The sequence below is a fragment of the Malaclemys terrapin genome, chromosome 9 (genome assembly GCF_027887155.1).
Source record: "Malaclemys terrapin pileata isolate rMalTer1 chromosome 9, rMalTer1.hap1, whole genome shotgun sequence".
NCBI classification, from domain to species: domain Eukaryota; kingdom Metazoa; phylum Chordata; order Testudines; family Emydidae; genus Malaclemys; species Malaclemys terrapin.
Genome location: NC_071513.1, coordinates 58,013,288 through 58,038,739, shown reverse-complemented (window position 1 = coordinate 58,038,739; position 25,452 = coordinate 58,013,288). Strand labels below are relative to the sequence as shown.

Genomic DNA, 25,452 nt, shown 5'->3' with positions numbered 1-25,452 from the left:
GAGATAGGGGGTGGGGGTTCCCCTGGGAGGGGAGACCCAGAGCTTGTGTGTTGCTGCAGTGGGCAGAACCCCTGGGCAAAGGGCACCAGGGTTCGGGAGGGACACAGGGGGCCAGCAGCAGGCGAGACATCAGCTGGCAGAGGGCGCTCCAGAGCTGGAAAAGAGCTAATTCCCTGGACAACCAGCAGGAGGCGCCGCACCAGTGAGTCATCGCCCCACCACACATGGTGGAGAATGTGAGCATAGGTGGTCCGCCCCTGATACAAGGGGCAGGGCAAGGACTGTGGGAGTATTGCCCGAATCCTAGCATTGAGGAAATGAAGGTGGAGAAAAATGGTGACAGACTGTACTGGAGAGCCTGTGTGATCCAGCTCGCCAAACAGCAAGCAGGATAGGGTTACCATACGTCCTCTTTTTCCCGGACATGTCCGGCTTTTCGGCACTCAAACCCCCGTCCAGGGGGAATTGCCAAAAAGCCGAACATGTCCGGGAAAATGGCAGCTCTGCTCCTCCCCTGACTCTTCGGCTCTGTTTAAGAGCCGAGCTGCCCGAGCACTATGGGCTTCAGGCAGCCCCCTTGCCTCCGGACCCCAGCCGCCGGCCGGGCACTTCCCCTCCCAGGCTCCGGCGGCGCAGGGTCCGGAGGCACGGGGGCTGCCCGAAGCCGGTAGCGCTGGGGCAGCTCGGCTCTTAAACAGAGCCGAAGAGTCAGGGGAGGAGCAGAGCCTCCAGCCGCGGCTGCTCTGCTCCTCCCCGACTCTTCGGCTCTGTTTAAGAGCTGAGCTGCCCGAGCGCTATGGGCTTCAGGCAGCCCCCTTGCCTCCGGACCCCAGCCGCCGGGCGGGCACTTCCCCACCCGGGCTCCGGCGGTGCAGGGTCCTCTTTTTTTATTTAATAGATATGGTAACCCTAAAGCAGGACTACTTCAGCTGCTGCGGGGGAGGGCACATGGACCTCATTGGGGGCCAGGCACCTGGGGCTGGAGGCTGATGCTGGGGCTTAAAGACTGTTGGGCTTGTGGGGAGCCAGGGCACATGAAGAGGGAGTGCCCCTACAGGACTCGCAGGGCCCAGGCTAGCCCTGAAGGAAGGGCTACGTCAGAGACAAACTGTGGAAGGGCCAGAGTGCCCCTGTGAAGTAAACAGGGTGGCTCCAAACTTGTTGGGCCTGTGGGGAGCCTGGGCACAGGAAGAGGGAGTGCCCTCATGGGACTCACAGGGCCCAGCCTACTCCTGAGGTGGCTAAAGGAAGGCACTGGATATGCCTTGCCCCCACAGAAAGAGAGGGAGGCTGGAGAATCAGGCTGGGTCCAAAACTGCCCCGAAGGAGGGAGTGGTGAGGACCAGGGCCCTGGAAAGGAGAGGGTCTGGGGCAGAGAGGCCCCAGATCAAAAATGGAAACCCTGTGGGAACGGGCCGACCTACAGTGGGGACTCAGACATACAGGGGAACCCACGCAGGGACGGGACCGGCTATGGTGGGGACCCAGACTGCAGAAGAGGGAAGCAAGTGGCTCCTCTTAATAGAGAACCTGTGTCAGGAAAGAGACATCCTGCGGACCCAGTTGAGAGGGAAGCTAGGAAGACAGAGGACCCCCCCCTCCCCTGGTGTGGTTTTCAGGGGGAGGGTGTGTGGTGGGGTGGCTGCCCCACCCCAGTAAAGAGGGGTTAAAAGCAGACCGGGAGAGGGCTGCAACTGGGAAAGCTGGGCTGATTAAGGAAGCAGCTGCAGCTGTGGCCAGCTCAATCAGGGCCCAGCTGGCCCTTATAAAAGGGCAGTGGGCCAGGAGCTAAGAAGACACTATCTCTCCAGCGTTTTGAGAGAGGAGGCCCTGGCTGCCTGGGAGCTGAGCAAGGTACCTGAGGTGGAGCAGTCCTGGGGAAGGGTAGAGGGATTCTAGCAAAGCCCCAGGCTGCAGGCCTAGTTAAGGGCCCACGAAGGGGTACTGGGGCTGCAGGGGACAGCCCAGAGATAGACAGAGGCAGCTGGTCCAACCCCCCCTTGCCGATGATGAGTGGTTTATAGACTGCAGTCTGCCCCAGGGAGCAGGGGCTAGATGATGACTGGCAGTAGCCACTGAGGTGAGGTGGGGATGAGGGTTGGGGGTTCCCTTGGGAGGGGAGACCCAGAGCTTGTGGGTTGCTGCAATGGGCAGAACCCCTGGGCAAAGGACATCGGAGTCCAGGAGGGACACAGGGGGCCAGTGGCAGGTGAGACATCAGCCGGCAGGGGGTGCTTCGGAGCTGGAAAAGAACTAATTCCCTGGACAACCAGCAGGAGGTGCCGTGCCGGTGAGTCGTCACCCCGCAACAGGGCAGCTACTACCTAAGAAGAAACAGAAGCTGCCCTTGGGGCCTGAAGCCACCAGTGGGAGAGGAATGTCCAGGAGAGATGGGAAAGAGACAATGGGAGTTATGTCAGGGAGGAAGAGGAATCTGGGCAGCATGTCCACAGGAGCAGGGAAATCAAGCGGCCTGAAACTATGTACAGGAGAAGACTGGGCAAGAGGAAAGCATGCAGGGAATGGGAACCTGAGGTATCCACAACATGATCTCCATTAAGATGTGGTCCATGCTATGATGAAGTTGGAGAACCCCTATGCTGTGCAACATAGCTCAGCAGAGGTAATGGCCTCTGTGTGGCAGGAAAAGGGATGTGCATCATGATTATCGCTAGGACAATTCAGTGATGGAAGCAAACACCATAGATTCTAGGACTGGAAGGGACCTCAAGAGGTCATCGAGTCCAGTCCCCTGCCCTCATGGCAGGACCAAATACTGTCTAGACCATCCCTGATAGACATTTATCTAACCTTATTTTAAATATCTCCAGAGATGGAGATTCCACAACCTCCCTAGGCAATTTATTCCAGTGTTTAACCACCCTGACAGGAACTTTTTCCTAATGTCCAACCTAAACCTCCCTTGCTGCAGTTTAAGCCCATTGCTTCTTGTTCTATCCTTAGAGGCTAATGTGAACAAGTTTTCTCCCTCCTCCTTATGACACCCTTTTAGATACCTGAAAACTGCTATTGTGTCCCCTCTCAGTCTTCTCTTTTCCAAACTAAACAAACCCAGTTCTTTCAGCCTTCCTTCATAGGTCATGTTCTCAAGACCTTTAATCATTCTTGTTGCTCTTCTCTGGACCCTCTCCAATTTCTCCACATCTTTCTTGAAATGCGATGCCCAGAACTGGACACAATACTCCAGTTGAGGCCTAACCAGCGCAGAGTAGAGCAGAAGAATGACTTCCCGTGTCTTGCTCACAACACACCTGTTAATACATCCCAGAATCATGTTTGCTTTTTTTGCAACAGCATCACACTGTTGACTCATATTTAGCTTGTGGTCCATTATAACCCCTAGATCCCTTTCTGCCATACTCCTTCCTAGACAGTCTCTTCCCATTCTGTATGTGTGAAACTGATTGTTCCTTCCTAAGTGGAGCACTTTGCATTTGTCTTTGTTAAACTTCATCCTGTTTACCTCAGACCATTTCTCCAATTTGTCCAGATCATTTTGAATTATGACCCTAACCTCCAAAGCAGTTGCAATCCCTCCCAGTTTGGTATCATCTGCAAACTTAATAAGCGTACTTTCTATGCCAATATCTAAGTCGTTAATGAAGATATTGAACAGAGCCGGTCCCAAAACAGACCCCCACTTGTTATGCCTTTCCAGCAGCATTGGGAACCATTAATAACAACTCTCTGAGTACGGTTATCCAGCCAGTTATGCACCCACCTTATAGTGGTCCATCTTTACTTTGATCGCGAAGACGACAATGAATGACCAAATTAATTCATTTGTTCCCTACCTTTATGTCTGCTATTTGTCACTTTCCCTGACAAAAATGAATCTGGAACATCCTACCTGTTGGTGTTAAAGTTTTCAAAACCAAAGATGTCCAGAAGCCCAATGGACCTGCGCAAACTTTTAGAATCCTGAGAAGGTGGGTTGAAAGTTGCAGCATTGATCTTATTTACTATCCACAAGAAGAGGTGGCCATAGATTCCCTGCGGAAGAGTTAAAAAGGCGGTAAAGGCCCAATAATACAAACCCTACTGGGCCTTGTGCTTGCTGTTCAGAATGAAGTCAACATGCACGCTCAGTGTAGCAAGATCTAGGGCCCAGTGATAAGTGTTTGCAGAACCAGGCCCTCAGACAGTCAGTAGTCACAGCTCTGAAAGCATTCACGCTCTTTGAAAAGCATCAATGCAATGCACACTTGGAGGGGATGAACTCCTTTACCTTCACAAAGGCGTCTCTCCCATCAGCAGCCTGGGCAACGCTCAGGGGCATGGACACGCTCTCTCCTCGGATGATGATCGAGTGGTTTGTAAGGCTGTTTTGCAGTTCTCCGGAGTCCACCTGTAGGAATAATCATTGCAGCTGGATCATTCGATGTAGATAAAGCAGACCTGGCAAAGACGGGAGGAGTCTGACTCAGGAAAAAGAGTGTAAGATAGAAGTGGGGAAAGCAGAGACAGGCTGCCTGATTGATACTGTGGCCTACTGTCACAAAAAATAGCTGTTCCTGGGGCCTATGTAGGGAAAGATCTCTCAGTCTGGAGGGGCATCACTGTGAGCATTAGCAGTGACAAGGGGACACAGCACAAAAGGAAAACACCATAAACAACCTCTCCACAGAAGCACATGTGCCAACAATCCACCCTCCCAGAAGGGGGAACAAACCAGAGAGCTAGTGAGAAGATGAGAATCCAGTACCTCAAGCAGTTTGGTTGCTACAAAAAAGTGTGAAGAATCCAGCACATCAGAGCAGTCCAAGTTATCATATACAGCAGCTGGGAAGAGGAAACCACAAAGCTCAGTATACACACACACAGTACAAGTCGCTACCACTATGGTGCATGGCTGTATTGTTACTGTTTGTATTACTGTACTATCCAAGGCCAGGAGCAGGATCTTGGGCGGAGCACTGTACAGAAACACAGGCCATGTCCACACCAGCAGAGTGTTAGCAGTATAGTTAATCCACACCGCTGACCAGCATAGCTCTGCCGGCAGTCTGTAGTGTAGACCTGGCCCCAGTGAGAAAGTCACTGCCCTGAGAAGCTCCCAAGCTAAGAGACTAATCAGATCGCACTGAATAGAGGATGTGAGAGTCACCTACAGAATGCATTCAATGCAACGCTAAGGCTGCAATTTGAATCAAACCCAACTCAGAGAATTCTGAGTTTCCACAATAACCCTGACTCAGGGCTCTACACTGGCACTTTACAGCGCTGCAACTTTCTCGCTCAAGGGTGTCAAAAAACACCCCCCTGAGTGCAGCAAGTTTCAGCGCTGTAAAGCACCAGTGTAACAGTGCACCAGCGCTAGGAGCCGCGCTCCCAGCTACTCCCTTTGTGGAGGTGTTTTTTTTAGAGCACTGAGGGAGCTCTCTCCAGCACTGTGCCGTGACTACACAAGCCACGGTAAAGCGCAGCTGCAGCAGTGCTGCCATGGCAGCGCTTTAACATTGCCAGTGAAGACGTGGCCTCCGCCTCTCCCTTCCCCCAGCACACAGAGTGCTTTTCATTATCATTCGTGCCAGGGCACGGTGTTATTTAATGCCTAGTATGTGTGGGGGGCCTCTTTATGGCCTGGCAACCTTATCTCACAGTGAGAATAGTAACAGGGTCCCCTCTCAGAACAGAATTCAGTCAGCTCACCCACCAGTACTTCTATTGTCTGCAGCTGCTGCCCTTCCAAAACCCCAATTGCCATCCACACCTGTCTGGCAGACAGCCACGAGCTGGCCCTTAGACAAGAAGGCAGATAGTGACCCACAGACTTTAAACACCGAGATGACGGGAAGACCTGGCTGCAGGCAGTGCTGGGTTTACCTTCAAACTCGACGTTCCCCAGGTGCAGAATAGCAGCCAGCAGCTTGCTGATGTCCCAGTGCTCAGAATCTGAGAACATGAGGACCTTCATAGCAGAGCGGATGTGAGCATATTCCTTTGCATCATTACGGCCGTCACAAGAAGTGCAGTCACCCTGCATGACAGCACATTCATAGGCACAGGGAAATCATCTGGGTATTAATACAGACCTAGCATAGCAGCCTCTAGGCTGCAGAACAAAACATATATAACAGTACTGCCCTGTGGGCTGCTCGTTACAGACCCAAGATACAAACTCTTGTATTTTTTTTTTTAATTTCCCTTTTCCATGGTAGTTTCTTTCTTCGCTCCCACTCAAAAGAAGGTGACACATTGCTTGGAGTGGTGTTAGCCAATATGCATCTGTTAGGCATAGTATGTGACTAGGTATGATGTGCATGATATTAATATAACATACGTTATGTACATGGGTGGTGGGAGAACTTATATTAACTGAATGGATTATGCTTTTCCCACAGTTCTGTTCACCTGTGTCAAGCCTCGCACACCACTTTGCAAAGCTGAAGTCAGCTTTACCATTAGAACATAGGAAACGTGTCAAAGCAGAGATGCATGAATACACCGTGTGCCAAGTACAGAGAGGGTGTACTTCCAGGGCTCATCAGCACTTGGAATGTACCATTCAAAACGAGATATGAGAAAGTATAGAGAGCTACCAAGGACAAACCTAACTAACAAGTGGGTTAGACTTAAACTTAAAGTGAATAGAGGGGCCTGTTAGCTGGTACACATGCACAATATAAACAGAAGCAGGTTTGAGGATGGCTCTTTGAACCACACCTACTGTGTAAGGTGAACATTCTGTGGGATAAGAATGGTTTCCCAGAAGAAGGGTATAGAATAGATGTTTCCTTTTCATGTTGTGCTGCGTTGTCTTTAGACAATGCATTTGGCTTTCCTGAACATTTTTACGAGCAAACCGTGAGTGTAGTCAAACACTTGGCTACACACCTTTCTGTCAGTAGTGGGATGAGGCATCCATTAGTGGGTCTCTGAGGTCACATAGCACATGCTTCCATGGCTGAGCTGAGTAATATGGGAAGAGGAGAGAGAAGCTTAGGCCAGGGACTGCTTCAATAACCAGCTACATTAAAGGCTGCTCTGGAGCAGGGAAAGAGGAGATGTAACGTTCAGCAGTCCACCCACTTGCTGGGGATCACCATGGGATACATTTGCAGTCTTTCTTAGGGCAGATTTGAGGTCACATCTCTTTTCCTGCCCCTGCTCTAGCTCTCCTCTGCTCTGTACAAGCATCCCCTGGCACTAGTCAGTAGGAGTAACCTCTGTTTGAGAAATAAAGACAGGCAGGGTTGGGACAGTGGTAGAAAATACCTTTGCAAAATCAGAACACTAGAATCTAGCACAAGACACTGAGTGGCACGATCCAAAAACAATACGAGAAAGGTCTTCAGCAAAAGTCTTCCTGGCACAGCTCAGCACTCTGCCCTTTGCTACCTTCCATATAAATAACTGATTCGGGGCTAGCCCATAGTGTAGGGCATGTCTGCTGGGTCAGTGAGTCCTGGGCAATGCAGTGCTGTGGCAGCAGGAAGAGTGAAGTGTCCTTATGTGCTTCTCTATTTATAGCACTAAGAATAGCTATTTGCACCAATAGCTGAGCACAACAAAAATGATGGGAGCATTTCCCCTGGATCTAATCTGCCTATCTAAGTATTTTACTGCACTCATCACTGAGCTAAAAGGACTTTAGCCCTTCATGGAATACACAGTGCTTGAACTGCCGTAATAAGTGCTGACCGTGTTATCACTTTGTCCTCAATCATTCCATTCCTATAATTAACAAGCTGGGGAATCCGCTCCCACTCCCTGGGCCAATGTCACACAGGGGCACTTTCCTTTAGGGGCAACATCATTTGAGCCCATGGCAGTAGTGTGTGCGAATGGCCCAGAGGAACTGCAGGCATGTCCTAGCTAGTGAGATTCTTCCCACCCTTTAACGCAGAGTTCCACAGCTTTCTGTAAACATTCAGGCCTACAAAAGCCTCCACTATCTGAGTAGCTTTGTTTTTTGGGCGCCCAACCCTGCTCCCACTGAAGTTTGTGGCATGAATACTGCTGTCTTCAGCAGGTGCAGTACTGGGCTCTAATTCCTTCTTTCCTCGTTTTTGTCCAAGTCACAGAGCAAAGCAGCTCAGCTCATGTTTTTAGCGTGAAGAACTTGGCCAGACTAGGGGTGGGGTTTCCAAAACTGCTCAGAAGCAAAAATCCCACAGAAAGTCAATGGTGGTGTTGCTGTTAAACCACTCTGTACTTTCAGCGGTCTCCCCTGAGATGGATCCCCACATCCCACAGGGGAAATTCTCTGGAAAACATAAACGCAGACTGGGAACTTTATGTTAGCTAGCCCAGATTAGAGAGAGAACTGTTAGGATATAGATATTCAGGCTTGTCTGCAAAGGCTTATACTTTAAGAATTTAGGTGTATTCTTATCACTTAGCTAGTTATAGAGGTATAAAAGAAAGAATCAAAATCACTGTCTGCCGGTATAAGGGCCTTCTCTTACTGTGACAGTCTGAAGCCTGGTTCTTAGGCTAAGGCCTTCGGCTAAGCAGCAGAGGTCAGCCATAAACTGGGAAGTGTATGGTCACATCCTCACATTCCAAACTAGTCCCATTGAAATAAGGTGCTATTGGGCTGTAAGGAATACAATCCTGTCCTGATATTCCTATCACCTCCAGAGAAAGGGAAGAGCCTAGAAGATGTAAAAGAAAACTTTGTTTGATAGCATCCTGTCTGGCAAAAACTCATTTATCAATACTGGGATGTGAAATTCTCATTTTTGTATTGTTCTATCACTGTAGTCTCCACTTCCCTATTGTTTGTCTGTATAATCTCTGTCTGGTTCTGTGATTGTTTCTGTCTGCTGTATAATTAATTTTGTTGGGTGTAAACCAATTAAGGTGGTGGGATATAATTGGTTAAATAACCATGTTACAATGTGTTAGGATTGGTTAGTTAAATTTCAGTAAAATGATTGGTTAAGGTATAGCTAAGCAGAACTCAAGTTTTACTATATAGTCTGCAGTCAATCAGGAAGTAGGGGGGGAATGGGAACAGGGAATGGGGTGGGGGAACTGGAATCATGTTTCGCTAAGGAGGGGGGGAACGGGAACAGGGAACGGGAACAGGGACACAGGCAAGGCTCTGTGGTGTCAGAGTTGGGTAGGGGGACACTGAGGAAGGAAACTGGAATCATGCTTGCTGGAAGTTCACCCCAATAAACATCGAATTGTTTGCACCTTCGGACTTCGGGTATTGTTGCTCTCTGTTCATGCAAGAAGGACCAGGGAAGTGAGAGGGTGAAGGAATAAGCCCCCTAACAAGAACCACATTACTGAGTTATTTCTGCAAGGCCCACCACAGATAAGGACCATGGCTACTGGTGTTGCCTCAGCTGTGAAATAAAGGAACATTTTGTACCTATTAATTCCTTTTCTCTGAGAAATACATCCAGGCCTTGTGTTCTCCCTGCTGGGAGATCAACGACAATCACCCAAAACTGGACTGCAGTGCAAAGGCTGGCACTGAGGAGCCAATTGAAGATGCTATTGATCTTTCTTAAGGCTGCTCTTGACGGATAGCTTCTAACGGCCATAAGTTGCACCCAGTGGCGGATACAGTACAATAAAAGCTTAGAGGACACTGTAGCTGAGCCCACAACACCCTTAATGATAATTCTTCTTTCACTCTAGGCATGGCTATTTTTATGTGAGAACCAGCCCTCTTGCACTCGCTTTCACTGTGACACGTGAGAGCGGCCCAGCGTGAGGAATCCCATGCTCAAGGCAATGGCAGCAGAGGGAGGTGCATCTTACCATGGTGAGGTAGGTGTACTCTGAAGCAGTGCCCAGATTCAACATCTTCTTCTGCTCCAGATTCATCCCCATTAGCATGCAGTAAAATATGTGATAGTTCCTCTCCTCCGGAGCCTGGAATGAGAGAAGTACCCCAGGGGACAGGCCTGTCAGTGCGGTCTCATAAAACAGGAGCAGAGTTAGCACTGACTCCCAGATGAGCCCTTACCTGCCGACAAACCCGGGACTTCTCCAGAAGGAACTGCTCTATCCGGGCTCCTTCAATCACGCTGCTTCGGTTGAAGTGGATGTCGATGTATTTCCCAAAGCGGCTTGAGTTGTCATTTCGAATTGTCTTGGCGTTTCCAAAGGCTGGTGGGGGGAGGGAGTGTAGAACAGAAACAGACATTGAGTTTAGTCCCGCTTAGGGCATGCCAATGTCACTTTCAGACTACCTGGTCTTGCTGCTGGCATTTCTGGTGAGCTCCATATTCCAATGCTATGTGATCTGACTCACACTGGCAATGGCAGGCCCCAGACTCCATCCTACACTCAGCTGAGCAGAGAGGCAGACAGCTGTGCATGGAAGCAAGTGGGCCCTAAATTTCTCATGTAGGTAGGAAGGGGACACCAGATCTCTCTTCATGGGAAGTGGGGAGGCTGCAAAGCTGTGGGAAGATCCTGTGGGAAGATACAATCTCCCTCAGCCAAACACCTTCCTACAGACTAGTGCAAGTGCATACCTACCCCTCACTATAACTCCCCCATCTTTCCCCAGCATGACCCCTTCCTGTTCCCAAAACCCTCCCGCAATTGCTTAGACTAGCTCTACTCTAACACCAAGCTTGTCACACCTTGACTAAGTCCTTCCCAACCCCAACCATCAAAACCTTGCCACAGGTTCCCAATTCAGTGCCCCACACCCACAGAAACTTTTGTGCCTCCCTAGGGAAGCAATCCCTGACCTCACCCCTGTGGAGACTCTCCCTGATCTGAGAACGCTGTATGGGACTCACTTAGGAGCCCATGCAAGCCTTTTTTTTTTTTTTTGGTCTGCAGAGATAGACATAGGGATTGAGCAGGCAAACTAGCCATCTCACATGGCACTGAAATGCCACAGAGCAGCCAGGCCCATTATTAGACTGCCTTTCAATGACTCAAGTAATTGAGATACTTGGCAGCTGTCCTAAAAATGCAGGTGAGAGTAAGATTTACAGAGTTCTCATCTACAAAGCAGAGGACTAGCAGGTAATAGGCATAGAACAGAGTTTCTATAAAACTTAACTAATATGAGTAGCTCACTCCAGAAATCCTATTCATTCACATATTTTAAAAGCAGAAAGGAACATTCTGATCATCTATCCTAACTTCCTGCATAACACAGGCCATCGGATTACACCCTCCATCAAGCCCATATCTTGTGGTTGAGCTAGAACATATAGTTTGGAAAGACATCCAATCTTGAGTTTAAAGACATTGATGGAGAACCCATCACTCCAAATAACCTGTTCCAATGGTTAATTACCCTCATTGTTAAAAATTTGCACCTTATTCCTAGCCTGAATTTACTTAGCTTAAGCTTCTAGCCAATGGCTGGATCTTGTTATGCCTGTGTCTGCTAGATTGAAGACTTATCTGAAAACTTTTCCGTGTGTAGGTACTTATACACCATGAGCAAATCAACTCTTAATCTTCTCTTGGATAAGACCAATAGATTAAGCGTCTTAAAAATGTTGAATGACTCTCCTTGTATCTTAGAATATCTAGTTTTAACATGAGTCAAAAACCCTGCAGATCTAGGGCAAAATCTCAGATGAACCACACAGATTTTGGGGAAAACTCTCTGCAGACTTTGCCAAAATTTCTTGTTGATTCCTTGGTCAACCACTACATCATTGAGGCTTTAAGGAGTTCAGCTGCTGAGACATTACTGCATTACTCCAGCTTTACACTGGCATAAATCCGTCACAATCACTGGTGTTATGGTGGATCAGGTATCTTGGCTACATAACCTACCTTCCAGAATGGGGTTGGCCTCCAGAATCTGCTGCTCAATCCAGGAATGCTGGCCACTGATAGCAGTTAAAAACTGCAGTATCAGCTTAGTGCTTTCAGTCTTCCCGGCTCCAGATTCTCCACTGGAATCCAAAACATAAATGTGGTAAATCAGTGTCTTGGTTTCTTTTTCTCTGCTACAGTGGAAAAAATGGCAGACCAGGGTAAGAATTCACAGATCATCTCCATATTATGGGACTGTCCTGAGTCTCGTAGGGAGTGAGAGGCTTATCTTTCACCGTCTCATTCACTGAAGTGAAGCTATTCTTTGTACTATAATGTTAAGGGCTAAATTGTTCCTTCAGTTACATAAGTGCAAATCCACTGACACTAGTAGATTGGCTCCAGTGTGAAGGAGAAATAAAATTTGGCCTTTCATCTTTAGTACCTTATTGTACCATCTGTGCTGGTTTTATGTTAACTTCTTGTTTCCAGTATCTCCTCTGCTAGCAAGAGACATCATTGCATTGAGATTACCCAACTCCTTGCACAAAAGATGAACAGAAAACAAGTACAGGAAATACCTTTGTAGGATAAAGATAATGTTTCTCTTGTCTTGTTTTAGGAGGGGGAGATTAACCTTCTCAGAGACAATCTCTGCTTCCAGAAAATTAAATTTAATCTTCAAACATAATGGCTACCTTCCAAAGGTAAAAAAGGTACCTTCCTTGCTATGGACAATGTACTCAGGCTTCCCATTCTCCATCTATTTATAAAGAGACTATTTGTGTAGAATGTCCTGCTGCACTAAGAGGGCTTTGGGGGGGGGAAATGATGGGTTTTGGAAATATAAACATGTGCAAAGGGCAATAGAGGGTCCTGTGGCACCTTTGAGACTAACAGAAGTATTGGGAGCATAAGCTTTCGTGGGTAAGAACCTCACTTCTTCAGATGCAAGAGTGCAAAGGAGCAGTCTCTTGATCCCTTTTTCTTGCTAAATATTTCCAGTAAGGGTCCAAATACAAAAATCACAGCACAAATATGCAGGCAGAAATCAGCCCTGTCTCTGAAGCTATGCATGAAAATGTCATGTATGCACCCATTTGTGCAAACATAGCTAACATGCTTGGACACACATTATACGGTCACATGGATACATAAATGCACATTCAGGACTAAACATTTCCGAGTCCTAACTGAAAATGACACAGCAAAAAAGCAAATGTTCTCTTCTCATTTTCCTTGGTGTTATCTATGCCTCCCCGAGGGACTGAAGAGATTGTCACCTCTCCAAACACTTTGGGAACCCTTCTCTGTCCAATCCTGGTGGTAAACCTACTACCACTAGTCCTACCCACTCATCCAGTTACCTGATAACACAGCACTGGTCTCTCTTATTCCTCTTCATATTGAAATAACAGTTGTCTGCGATGGCAAAGACATGGGGAGGCAGCTCCCCAATTCGCTTGTTACTGTAGAGTTGGATCTGCTCCACTGTGTACAGTGGCAACACCTGGTACGGATTCACTGCGACCAAGATAGAGCCTGTGTAGGTCTGAAAGAGGAGAGAGTTACCCGTAACATCAAATCCAGACATAGCAGAACACAGCCATAGCCACCCTGGGCTCTGCTCTCATCAGAGCTCATAAGCTGAGCAGGTTCAGGAAAGGATAAGGAACTCTTAGGGAAAACCCCGGGTGCTGCAGAAAGATGACTCAGTAGATTGCATTCTTCCCTCTGAATCAGTATTGAACTGGCACTATGCTACCGGACATAGGATCATTCAGATGAAACACAAAGCTGTGCTCTTGCTGAGTGATGTTAAACAGCTGTTGTATTCTACCCCAGATGTGGCTGCACTTCAGGGGTAGGCAAAATAACTGGTGTGTGTGTGTACATACCCCCGTTATTTTGCTTATCCCTGAATATGTGTGTGTGTGTGTGCATACCCCAGTTATTTTGCCTATCCCTGAAAGGTGTCTGTGTGTATATTGTGTTATTTGGTAAATTTATAAAGTGCTAAATGGGATCCATTTGGATGAAAGGCAGTACAGTATATAAATGCAAGATGATTATATACACGAGCTTCAAAATATGACTGCCAGAGTTTATTATTGTAATGGTGTCTCATCTGTTACTTTAGATTGTTACATTTGCTATAATGTAGCACCTATTAAAATCAGGGCTTGATTATGCTGGGCACGGCATAAACATGTTGTAAGACAGCCCCTTCCCTGTAAAGTTTACAATCCAAACAGACAGCAGAGCAAAGTGTGGGAGAAACTAAGTACCAATATCCTTGTTTTATAGATGGGGAAGTAAGGCACAGAGAAATTAAGTGGGTTAAGTTGCCCAGCGTCACACACGAAGTCTGTGGCAAAGCCAGAAAATGAAACCACATCTCCTGAGTCCCAAGGCAACGCCTTAACCACAAGAGCAACATTCCTCTCAATGTGTTTTGTTGCATAACAATTAAATAAAGATCAAATTGAACCTAAAGACAAGTCAGATCATACCATTGCCAACAATAACAAATAGAGCACCTGGTTGGACTAATAGTTTGTTATATCCGCAGGTGAATCATTGAAATTAGCATAGCAGAGTGTATGTTGATTTCCTAACTGCATGCTGTACCACAGACCTGATATCTGTCTTAATGTCTGGATTGACAGACAAAGGTCACCACTGGTAACTTTCACTTTAGGCAGAAAACTAAAAGGCAGCTCTCTCGCTGTCCATGCATCTCGCTGTCGAGTCACTCCATGATTTCAAAGTCTGGTGTCACCTCTTGTCCTTGCAGACAAGGTGCTAGGATGAGATCAGTTATGAGAGAAGAAAAGGGAGAATTTCAGAACTGCTGAGACACTAAGGCTTTCTCAGCCTAGTATTTGGCAAAGGAAACCAGGCCTCCACGTGTCAGATGCTGCTCCTTGGCTGACACATTAGCCCCCCTGACAGAAATGTGCTGTTTTTCATTTCTTATTCTTGACTACGATTTGCCCATTCGCCTTGGCACTCACATAGATTTTGTGCTCCTGATGGCGGATGAGGAGGTTGTGCACTATGCCTGCTTCATTCAGGTCCCCGAGGCGTATCATGTCTTCTACTCCTTGCGCAGAGGTGGGATGCATGGGACGCACAGCATTGATGTTCCGGGCAGTAATCCAATGTTCCTTAAATAGAACAACACAACAGCTTTTAATTAATCATCTGGGATTTTGTACATTAGCTCGGGGCATCCAAAGGAGGGAGCCACGTTGCCATGGAGGGAACCCGAATGTAACTCACACTAGCACCGTGTGGGTTTAACTGGCATAACACAGAGCAGATTGCAGCAGCTTTATCTTTAATACACAGGTGCAGCCCACTGAGACCAAGACCCAGCATGCAATGCTTGAATCAAGATAGGACATTACAGGTGGGGAATATAGTCAAGATCCTGTAGCAAGCTGGACCAGCCAGCCAAGGATTCTGTTATGCTCCAGTGGAATTTCTGTGGCAGTTACACTTAAATTAAAAATATGGAAGCTTTTAATTGAAATATGGAAAGGAATAAAACAATCAGTTCAGTAGCCCATATCTTGATCTTAAATTCAGTTAGTGATTTTATGCTGTCCCCATATTTTCAGTTTTGCTGCAGATTTGGGTATTGACAAAGCATAATGGCATTGTAGAAACTGTTGAGGGGAAGCCTGAGGTTTGGGAGCTGGGATGGGAACAGCTGGGCTTTGGGTATCAGGAAGGGGTGGGAAGAAGCTTGGGATCGTGGGATAAGCACAGGCATTGGATGGTTCTGATTTTTAAAAAAGATCAGCCGTGAAACAGTTAACAGTATGACATTTAAAGTGTCATCTTTATGTTTGAGTCAACAATCCCTTGAGATGAATGGAGCCATTCACACCTCCCAGAGCTATCCTTTCAAGCCAGTTGCAGGTGCAGGAACACAACACTGCATCAGTTTGTGCTCGGTTCTTATTCTCAGTGTTCTCTGCACAATCATGAGGGCTAGAAATGGAGGAGAACTTAGATGCTGGATCACAATTCTCCAGCAAGTTTGGGACAAGAAATACTCTCTGTGGCAAATTCAGCTGATGTGGATTACATGGAGACTATAGCCTCACAGAAATACAGGCTTGGAGATAGGACCAGACCATCGGCTCATTAAGTCCTGTGTCTTGTCTCTGGCAAGTACTACTGCCTGATTCTTGCAGTTGTGTAATGCTCTGATGGGCCATACACTAGATTAAGACTGGCCCTGAATCATGACATCCAGATCAGATTCTGAACTCCACTAAAGTAAGAGGGTGTTTGGATATCCAGGATTTTGATTTGGCCCATTATAATGAAAGAGACTAGCCACAACAGTCAGTTCTGTATCCAGGTGTAGATTCCAGGGGTGAAATCCTGGCCCAGTTGACTTAAATGGGATCTGGAGTTCACCCTGGAACTCCATAACGTTCAGGTATATTTAAATCTGTGGCTTGGTTCAGGCCCATCTCGTGTTCTTCACCATGTTACATAAAACTTAAGTATGTTCTGCTGAGGAAGTTATAACATAGCCTACCTTGCCTTCATCATCCTCCACCAAGATCTGTCCTGAGTCAGAGATCTTCACAACTGCCCCAATAGGGACATTGAATTCACTGTTGGACAAGGATTCCAGCCACACGTGATCACCCTGGCGAGAAGGAAGTGCTCCTGTTAAGTACTGCTTTACATCTGGGCTCCAACTAACTCTTAGCCATATACCTCCTGGTTTTAACAACTGTGGGATTTCTTTTACTGTGCTTAACTGGCCCAGTGCCTAGTGCCTGGAGGAAGTGTTATCTAGTGGTTAAAGCGGGTTAGGGAGTCAGGACTCCTGGGTTCTAATCCCAGCTCTGCTAGTGACCTGCTATGTGACTTTGGACAAGTCATTTGGGATAGCCATTTTATAGGCAGAAATGGCACAGAAGTTATAACAATGACACTGCTTAACTAACTATATTATGTCACAGAGAAGTTCTGAGGCTCAGCAACTGTCCGCAAAGTGCTTTGAGATTCTCAAATGAGATACAGTCTGTATGTGCAGTTATTATTATTATTTCAGCTACTTAAAAACATTCAAAGACAAAGCAGTATTGGAAAAGTGGTAGGAGGGCATCTTCAGACAAGATAACGCTGATGGGCTGACTAGATATCCTGGTAATTTTCATAGATTTGTGATAGTAAATTCTAATTGTACATTCCCTCAACGATCAGTTGAATAATCTGTACATGGAAACATTAGCACATTTATCAGCTCCTTCCCTGGGGACAAATCCTGCACTCCTTATTCAGCCAAAACTCCTACCTTGGCATCAATGAAGGAACACACCTAGCGCAGCTCCAGTCAGTATTCTGTCTACAGAGCAAACAGGCAGGCAGAATGCCTATGGTGCCACAGGAGGGAAGCATACTCCGAGGTGGCTGCTAGACTTCCTTTAGAGAGGTATAGCTAATGCTCCATACGGCACTGGCTGCTATTTGCCAGGCATGAACGACCCCTCCATCCTGCACTACATCCCCTTTGGAGTATCTTGCACTACTGGTGGGGCTAACATTCCCCCAGTCCTTGCGTCCACAGAATGCAAAGACCAAGATCACGGCAGCCTCTTGCAAGATAGAGAGGGATCCTTTGCACTTTCCCCTCCATTATCCCATGTGCCCAGACAGGGTCAGTCACATCTGCCCTGATCGGTTTTATGCCAATGGTCAAAACTTGGCTGCAAGTAGAATAAAGACTATAGGCCAGATTCGCCGCTAGGGTAAATTGGCATAGCTCCATCCACTTCAATAGAGCTACACCTATTGAGGATCTGGCTCTGTTGCGTATTATTCCAAGTCGGTTCCATAACATTTACTACCATGGAGTGGCTGACTATTTAATTCAAACCTTGTTGGGTTTTTTCCCTCTTAAAATATGTTATTGGTTTATATTAAAAGACAAACAGTTGTAAAGCGCTATTGCAATAAATGCTGTGCCAGCCAATGGAGAATACCATCTGCAAACAGAACCCTTACTTGCGGTGAAGGGAACTTTACCCCTCAAGGAGTCGCACTGGTTCAGTGGAACTGCTCATGGTGTAAGGCACCAATTCAGCATGAGCAAGAGTACTGCAAGCTTGCCCAAAATAACCTGGTGCCCAGGAAACAGAACCAGTTGTCTCTCTGTAATTTGTTTGGGAAGATGTTGTTTGATGTCTAGTTGATATTGGCTCTCTGTTGCTTTTACTTCTAAAGTGAAATGTGTTAAGTTCTTTTCATCTCTTTCTGCAGCATCCCCCCGCTTTCATGGTGAGCAACGTCGTCAAAGGGCTGTGGTCTGTGCGCAACTTGAATGTGCGGCCCCACAGGTAAGTTCTCCATTTTTCAGTAGCCCAGACACAAGCAAGGGTTTCTTTTTCGACTGTAGAATATTTTCTCTCAGCATTACTTAGTGTCCTTGAAGCAAATGCAACAGTCCTCTCTGTGTTGTCCTCATGAAGTTGTGTGAGGACAGCCCCAAGTCCATAATCAGAAGCATCAGTAGTTACAATTGTGGGCAATGCGGGACTGAATAGTGCAAGTACTGGACTATGTACAATCAAGTCTTTCACCATTTTGAAACTAGCTTGTGCATCCGTTGTCCACACTAAGGTTGAACTTCTCGTAATGGTTTGATGACAGAAGCATAATTGGGAATGAATTTTGCATACCAGGAGGTAAGACCCAAGAAGGAACATAAAGTTTGCAAATCTGTTGGAGGAGGAGCATTTGAAATTGCCAGGATATGATCTGGATCAGGTTTTAGTCCAGCCTGTGAAACTGTATGCCCCAGAAAGGAGAGTTCAGTTTGTCTAAATTTGCATTTGGACCTATAGAGCTTGAGGCCTGCTTTGCTGATGAAGTTTAGTACAGACTGCAGGTTATTGTCATGCTCTTCAGTAGTATTTCCAAACACGATAATATCATCCAAATAGCACTGAACTCCATGTTGATTCTTCAGAATCAATGACATCGTTTTTTGGAAGGCACTTGGGGCTGATGCAAGACCGTATGGAACACATTTAAAACGAAATAGTCCCTCATGTGTAATAAATGCTGTGAAGTCTCTGCTATCTTCATGCAACATAACCTGGTGGTATGCGCTCTGCAAATCAAGAGTAGAAAACATCTTTGTTCCCCGGAGTTCTGCAAATACTTCTTCTATGTGAGGAAGAGGATGGCTGTCAGTCACAATAGCTTTATTTGGCTCCCTTAAGTCCACACAAAGGCGAATGCCTCCACCCTTCTTCTGCGTCACTACTATAGGTGAAACCCATTCCGAGGAGTTAACCTCTTCAATAATGTCCTTTTGAACAAGTTTTCTAAGTTCCTCTGAAACAGCTTCCCTGACTGAAAATGGTAAGCGCCATAATTTCTATCGTACAGGCATCACATTATTCCGCATTTTAACTTTATGCAGAAACCCATAAGCACAGCCGAGTTTCTCCTCAACCTGGTGTTGGGTCCCAGCTGAAACTGGTGTGTGTACTGCAAGAGTGCTTTGCTGAGGAAGATCAATTCGTCCATTAACTACCCTGAGATTTAAAGCAGCCAATAAATCTCTGCCAAAAATAGGAGTGCCTTTGTGGACAATGCAGAACTCTGCAGTTACACAGCAATCACCAAAAGTAACTATTGCTGGCAGGCAACCATGTACTGGAATATGGTTTTTCAAATAGCACACCAACTGAAGTTTGGGTTCAGTAAGAGGCACATCTTTAAAGTAATGCAAATAGATGGAATCAGGTAGTATAGATACTGCTGAGCCAGTGTCCAACATTAGCTGAATAGAGTGTGATGTGCCTGAGGGTATGGCGGAAACTGTTCTGGAATATGTGCAGTAGTGATTTTGTCCACACTCAGCACAGTAACATCTGGTATTGTAACTGCATGCACCTGTTGATTGAACTGGCTACTGCGACACACTTTAGCAAAATGCCCAATCTTTTTGCATTGATTGCACTGAGCTACTTTTGCTGGACATCCTGTGTAGCTTGCAAGATGTTGTGGGGATCCACAGCGAAAACATGCTTTTACTGTATTTTGAATTTGCTGATTCAGTGGCTTTTCATTAGTTTTCCTCTTGCAATTGTTTGTCTGCAGCGACAGTGAACTTTTCTGCAAAGGAGTCACAGCTTGGACTGTGCCTCCTGTATCCCTGCTCATTATTTTGGCTTCAGCTGTAGCTGACTCAATCTGAGTAGCAATGGTTATTGCTTTTTCTAGTGTAAGTTGTGGTTCTAGAAGTAAGTGTTCTCTTACACAAAGCATCGTTGTTTTCTCAATGAGCTGCTCTCTAATCATCTCATCTGCCATATTCCCAAAGTCACAAGTTACAATCAGACTAATATTCTGCATTATTGTCTCCCCTGGTTTCTGCTCACACTGGCAAAATCTGTAGTGATTAGCTACTACATTCACTTTTGGCACAAAAAAGTTCTTTAGTGCAGTGAGTGCAGTCTCATATTTATCTTCTGCAAGGGAAAAAGTGTAAAATATACACTGCCCTTCTGCTCCAAGGCAGTGGATTAGCAGAGCATGCTTTCTTACTTCAGAAATCTCTGTAGCACTGATTGCAAGCAGATAAGTCTCAAACATATGGATCCAGACAGTAAAAGCAATTGGAGGCTCACCTGGGCTTTGCAGAAAGGGTGAAGGTGGGTTCAGAGGCAGAAGATCCATCCTCGTCGCCAAAATGTTGTATCAACCAGGCAAGGTACTAACAAATTTCAACAGGACTTTATTTTTACAGTGGAAACCTCTTTACCAAGCTGCTGCTGCACTCTCTGTAACTCTCACTCAGCCTCCTCAACTCCTCCCCCTCCTTCCTGTTTCCTGTCCTTTCAGACTCCCAACAGCCAGTGCGCCCAGTTCTAATAATTACAAGCACATCTAAACACCACACCAGTACACCAGAGCATAGCATCTGACTTACCTTTCTGAGAACCACCATCCTGCCTCACAGTCCCACATACAGCCTGTGTTCACAAAGAGAAGAACAGAGTCAGACTACAGGAGGGTTCAGGGGTAAGAACAGATCAAAAGGCTGCCAAAAGTGGGGCACAGTCAGGACTCTCTGCTTAAAAACCAAAACCATAATTTCTTTATGATTCAGCATAGGATTAAAGAAAGGAAAAGTGATCATTAAAAGTACACACAAAATGTGGAAACAATATAAACCACGTACCTGAAGTCAAGAGAATCCTCAACACAGTGCAATGCACAAATTGACTTGCAGGCTACTTGGAGTTCTACCACATAACCTAAGAGGTGAACTAACACAGAAAGCATCACTGTGGAATGTTGTTGTTGTTGTTTTTTTTAACAGAACTCTCTTAAGCTAATGCTAAGAAAGTTTATTGGCAGAGATTCAAGCTTAAATTTAACCCCCAATAACAAGACATCACCTGTACAATACCGTTATTTGCATTCAGTTGGTCCAGTGACCTAGTGGCTCACTTCCTGTGAGTGCTCAGCCCAGTGACCCAGATTTATTTTCTACTTTGCTAAGCTGCCCAATAGGTCTGGCGCAACATGCATATAGAAGCAGAGATCCATATACAGCCTTCCTCAGCTGTGGCTGCAGTGAAGGGCGTCGAGAAGGATTGCGGAGGAGGGAAAATGAAATGTGTTTGAGGGTTCCAGTTGCAAAGTGGAGAATCCCCCAGGAAACAAACAGAAGCATTGAGCCCACGGTTGAGAGGACTGTGTTGGTGACAAGAGTCCAAGGGACTGCCTGGTTTGTTGAGTGTGCAGGCCCTACTGAATCTGCTCCCTTTGCTTTAACGTAAATGATTATATTATTTAGGCCATGAGACCCAGGACAACCAAAGAACCACAGATTACATAAGCACAAATGCATACACCTTTCCCTGCAACTGGACTCTTGCAGCGATTTCAGGGATAAACATGATCTGTTGGTTGCCTTACTTGCTACACTGAGATTTAGTCCAGTGTCCTTTCGATATGCACGGGGAAATCATGGGCAAAGCTTTTCCGAAACTGTTTGAGCTGGGACTGGGCTGCAAAGTCTGGCGCTAGAACCAGGTTTGAAGTTTTCCAAAGTGTGAGCATTTTGATTTGGGACCATCTCTAGAAAATACACCCAAAACCACATTTTAATATGATCTGGGATCTCTAAGATCATTCACAAGATAATCGCGCTGACTTAAAGAGGCCAAATACATCCATTTAGCAGATGAGCTGGAAGGCTTTTCAACTTCCAAGGCCCAAGATCAGATGTCTGTGTTATCTCCTGAAACAATTGCTGGAGGAACTAAAACTTAAAGCAGCGCAGACTCTCCATTCCTTACATTACGTCAGAAATTAGGGATACAGGTAAAGTTCGATCCCAAGCCTCCATTACAAAAATCATATAAAAAAACCACAATGAACATCATTGACAGTCGCTTGCGGGGACAGATTATCTGGTTTGCGAAGATGACTCAGCAAACAAAGGGGAGGGAGCAGCTGAGGCAGTTACATATGCAAAGTCAGGGATGTCATCCATCACTTGATCATAGGTGCTATTATTAGTCACTGATCTTATACTAAACAGCATGAGTCAAAGAGCAAAGTCCCTGCCAGCTGATGCTCTGTGTACCTGAGGAGTCCATCTTGCCTTGACCCAAGCTTAATAATGGCTTTCTTTTGCTTAGTCTCCCCAAGCCCACTGGAACAGGGTGGCAAGATCTACAACCACACACAGAGATTGGAGGTGGGGGGCGCTTTTTTGTTAGGTCAACAAATTACCCCTATTAACAGGAGCTGCCCCCTGAGTAAAGCTGATGAGTAAATTCTGCAGACTCATCACAGCGGGTATAGCTTGTTACCTCTGGCAGGGTAGAAAGGGAGAGAAGCTTGACTCTCTGGTCAGAGGGAAGTAGGGGAAATTACAGGGAGGCCCTAGGATCTGGCAGGCTGAAGTTGAGATGGATATTCTGTTTGCATTAGTCAAATTACCAGTGAAGCTAAACCCCAGGAAGGGGACATTTGGCCCTATATGTATGGGCTTTATTTGGAGCAGGGTGGGAATGCCACTTGCAGCCATTCAATCCTCAGGCCATCATATTCCCAGCTCTGTGTTGCCCAAACCCCCAGGTAGACATGAAGGGGTTCCACTGCTACAAGGCAGGGCTTAAATTCAGCTGGCGCCCACCAAAGCAGAACTCTGGTAAATATTTTCAAACCTGTCAGAGGCTTGAAGCCCTGGGCCCCGGTGTCCTCACTTCCCCTGTGGGGCTAAAGCCCTGACCCCCGAATGAGGGTGGCTTTGGGAAATAATCTTTGAGAATTTAAGCCCTAGCTACAAGGGACCTCCAGAGCCGGCAGAGCCGGCTCTAGGCACCAGCAAACCAAGCACATGCTTGGGGCGGCACATTTTCAGGGGCGGCATTTCAGCCATCTTTCTTTCTTTCTTTCTTTCTTTCTTTCTTTTGCTTTGGGTGGCAAAAGCCTAGAGTGGGCCCTGGCAGTAGCAGAGCGTCCTGCGTGGCGGACGCCCTGGGGCTGCTGCGGTTCGCGCCGCGGGGGAGCAGCGCCTGCACCTTGTGGCTGGGCCGGGCAGGCTCCAAGCGGGGAACACTCGGGCTGGGGGCCGCCCCGCAGGGCACATGGAGCCACCTGCAGGTGCCGCAGGGTGGCCAACCCCCAGCGCCGCAGCCGGGGCTGGGCGAAGCGGCCTGAGCCGCCCAGGGACTGCGGCAGGGCGGCCAGAAGCCGCAGCAGCAGTGGGGCCATAGAGGGCGGGGCGCTGTCATGCAGGGCCTGCTTTCCACTCTCTGGGGCTCCGCTCCCACTGGGGCTACACTGCCCCGGCTCCTCAGCCCCCTGCTGGGGCAGTCCGCCAGCTCTGCCCTCCTGGGTCCTAGCCTGTCCTGGAGGCAGGAGCCCTGGCTGGAGGGACCCTGGGCTGAGGAGCGGCCCGGGAGCCCTGCTGCTTACCCCAACCCTGCCAGCACTGGACCGGCTGGAGGCAAAGGGGGAGCAGGCAGAGTCAGCACTGGTGGGGGGAGCCCAGGGCTGGGGTGGTGTGGGGTGGAGAGCCCAGGGCTGGGGTGGCAGGGGGGTGCAGGTGGGGGAGGGCACTGGTGGGCGAGGGGTGAGAGCCCAGGACTGGGGTGAGGGGGCAGCCAAAATTTTTTTGCTTGGGGCGGCAAAAAACCTAGAGCCGGCCCTGAGAGCAGGCTACAAGTGCCTCCTTTGCCTGTGAACCCTCTCTAGTCCCTAACAATATCCACCAAACCCCAGCCTCGCTCCCACATTCTCACAGGTCTCTCACCATTGTGTGTCTGTGTGAAAAACCACACTCTCTCTCACCTCCTTTCAATCCACCCACAGGAGCTCCCCTACCCCAGTGGTGCCTCTTTCTGGTTGTTCCAGGACACCCTTAGAAAGAAGATGTTTCATTTCAGGGTTTATTATACTAATGAAATATTTGCAATATATTTTCTCCCATTTGGAAACATCTGAATCTAGAACCAAAATACTATATTCCATTTTTGCTGCCATTTATGATGAATTATTGAAAAAAAGTTGTTTCAGGACATCATCCTGTGAGGGGTTGTTTACCCCATACAGGTGATTATAGGGTTAATATGGGCCTGTGAGGCCAATTAACACACCTGATTGCACCTGGAGTATGGGGCAGGCCTAATTAAAGATGAAGCCCAGCTGAGGAGGAGCAGGGTGGTTTCTATAAAAAAAAAAGAGGAAGCTCAGGTCAGAAGGTGGCTGAAGTGAGAGAGGGAAAGAACTTTGCAGACCTGCTCTGAGTAAAACTTGGAGAGATAAAGAGAAGCTACCAGGTTGGAGTAGGCTCTGGCTATGAGCCCTGACAAAAGGCAGGACCTGGGCTTCCAGGGAAGAAACCCAGGGAGATGTTCAACTAAAGAGGTGCTTCAGGAGGGAGGCTTACACTCTGGGATGTGCCCTGATGGAAGATGACAGCAGGTGTGAAGGAGACGCCTGGAGTCAGCCTGAAAGAAGGCCAACTGACAGGCAGGTAACCTCGGAGGTAGATGGGAGTGGAGGATCCGGAGTAGAGGCAAGGCTAGAGGGAGATAATTCTTGAGAGTCAGTGTTCTGCAGAAGAATGGAGGGCTGGGGAGGACCCGGGACGGATTAAAAGTTTCTCCCTAAGGAAGGGGCAGAAATTTCTTTTGTTGCAGTTTGTGTTTTGCTTTTTAAGTTTGGTTACAAGACTCCAGGGAGAGGCCTTAGGGCTGTTACTCTGAGAGAGGAGGGAACGGAAGAGGAGCCCCAGAGGTGTGGAAGATGTCTGGATGACCAATGTTGTGTGGGACACTATCTGTCTGGGATGTTGATAGCAGGGGTTCTCAAACTGGGAGTCAGGACTGCTCAGGGCGGTGCGAGGTTATTACATGGGGGGTTGTGAGCTGTCAGCCTCTACCCCAAATCCCACTTCACCACCAGCATTTATAATGGTGTTAAATATATAAAAAAGTGTTTTTAATTTATAAGGGGGGAGGGGGGGTTGCACTCAGAGGCTTGCTATCTGAAAGGGGTCACCAGTACAAAAGTTTGAGAACCACTGCTTTAAATTGATCTGGCTGGAGGGCCAAGTCATGAGAAGAGGAGAACCAGATCGACCATCAGCAGGGGCTGCATGAGAGGAAAAAGCTGCTACAAGGGGACATACTAGTGGACAGTCCACTCTTCTATACATCC

General features: G+C 47.3%; 1 protein-coding gene across 1 annotated transcript in view; it reads right to left on the bottom strand.

The window, feature by feature from the left end:
- Nucleotides 1–25,452, bottom strand: part of MYO7B (myosin VIIB) — a 94,189-nt gene that overhangs the window by 64,937 nt on the left and 3,800 nt on the right. The window contains exons 2-12 of the mRNA XM_054040408.1: nucleotides 20,699–20,741; nucleotides 16,283–16,396; nucleotides 14,739–14,891; nucleotides 13,089–13,273; nucleotides 11,740–11,861; nucleotides 9,953–10,095; nucleotides 9,745–9,858; nucleotides 5,848–6,001; nucleotides 4,727–4,803; nucleotides 4,250–4,369; nucleotides 3,872–4,014 (exon numbers count right to left, since the gene is read on the bottom strand). Of these exons, the coding sequence (XP_053896383.1) occupies nucleotides 3,872–4,014; nucleotides 4,250–4,369; nucleotides 4,727–4,803; nucleotides 5,848–6,001; nucleotides 9,745–9,858; nucleotides 9,953–10,095; nucleotides 11,740–11,861; nucleotides 13,089–13,273; nucleotides 14,739–14,891; nucleotides 16,283–16,396; nucleotides 20,699–20,716 (1,343 nt within the window). The 5' untranslated portion in view covers nucleotides 20,717–20,741. The remainder of the gene's footprint in view (nucleotides 1–3,871; nucleotides 4,015–4,249; nucleotides 4,370–4,726; nucleotides 4,804–5,847; nucleotides 6,002–9,744; nucleotides 9,859–9,952; nucleotides 10,096–11,739; nucleotides 11,862–13,088; nucleotides 13,274–14,738; nucleotides 14,892–16,282; nucleotides 16,397–20,698; nucleotides 20,742–25,452) is intronic.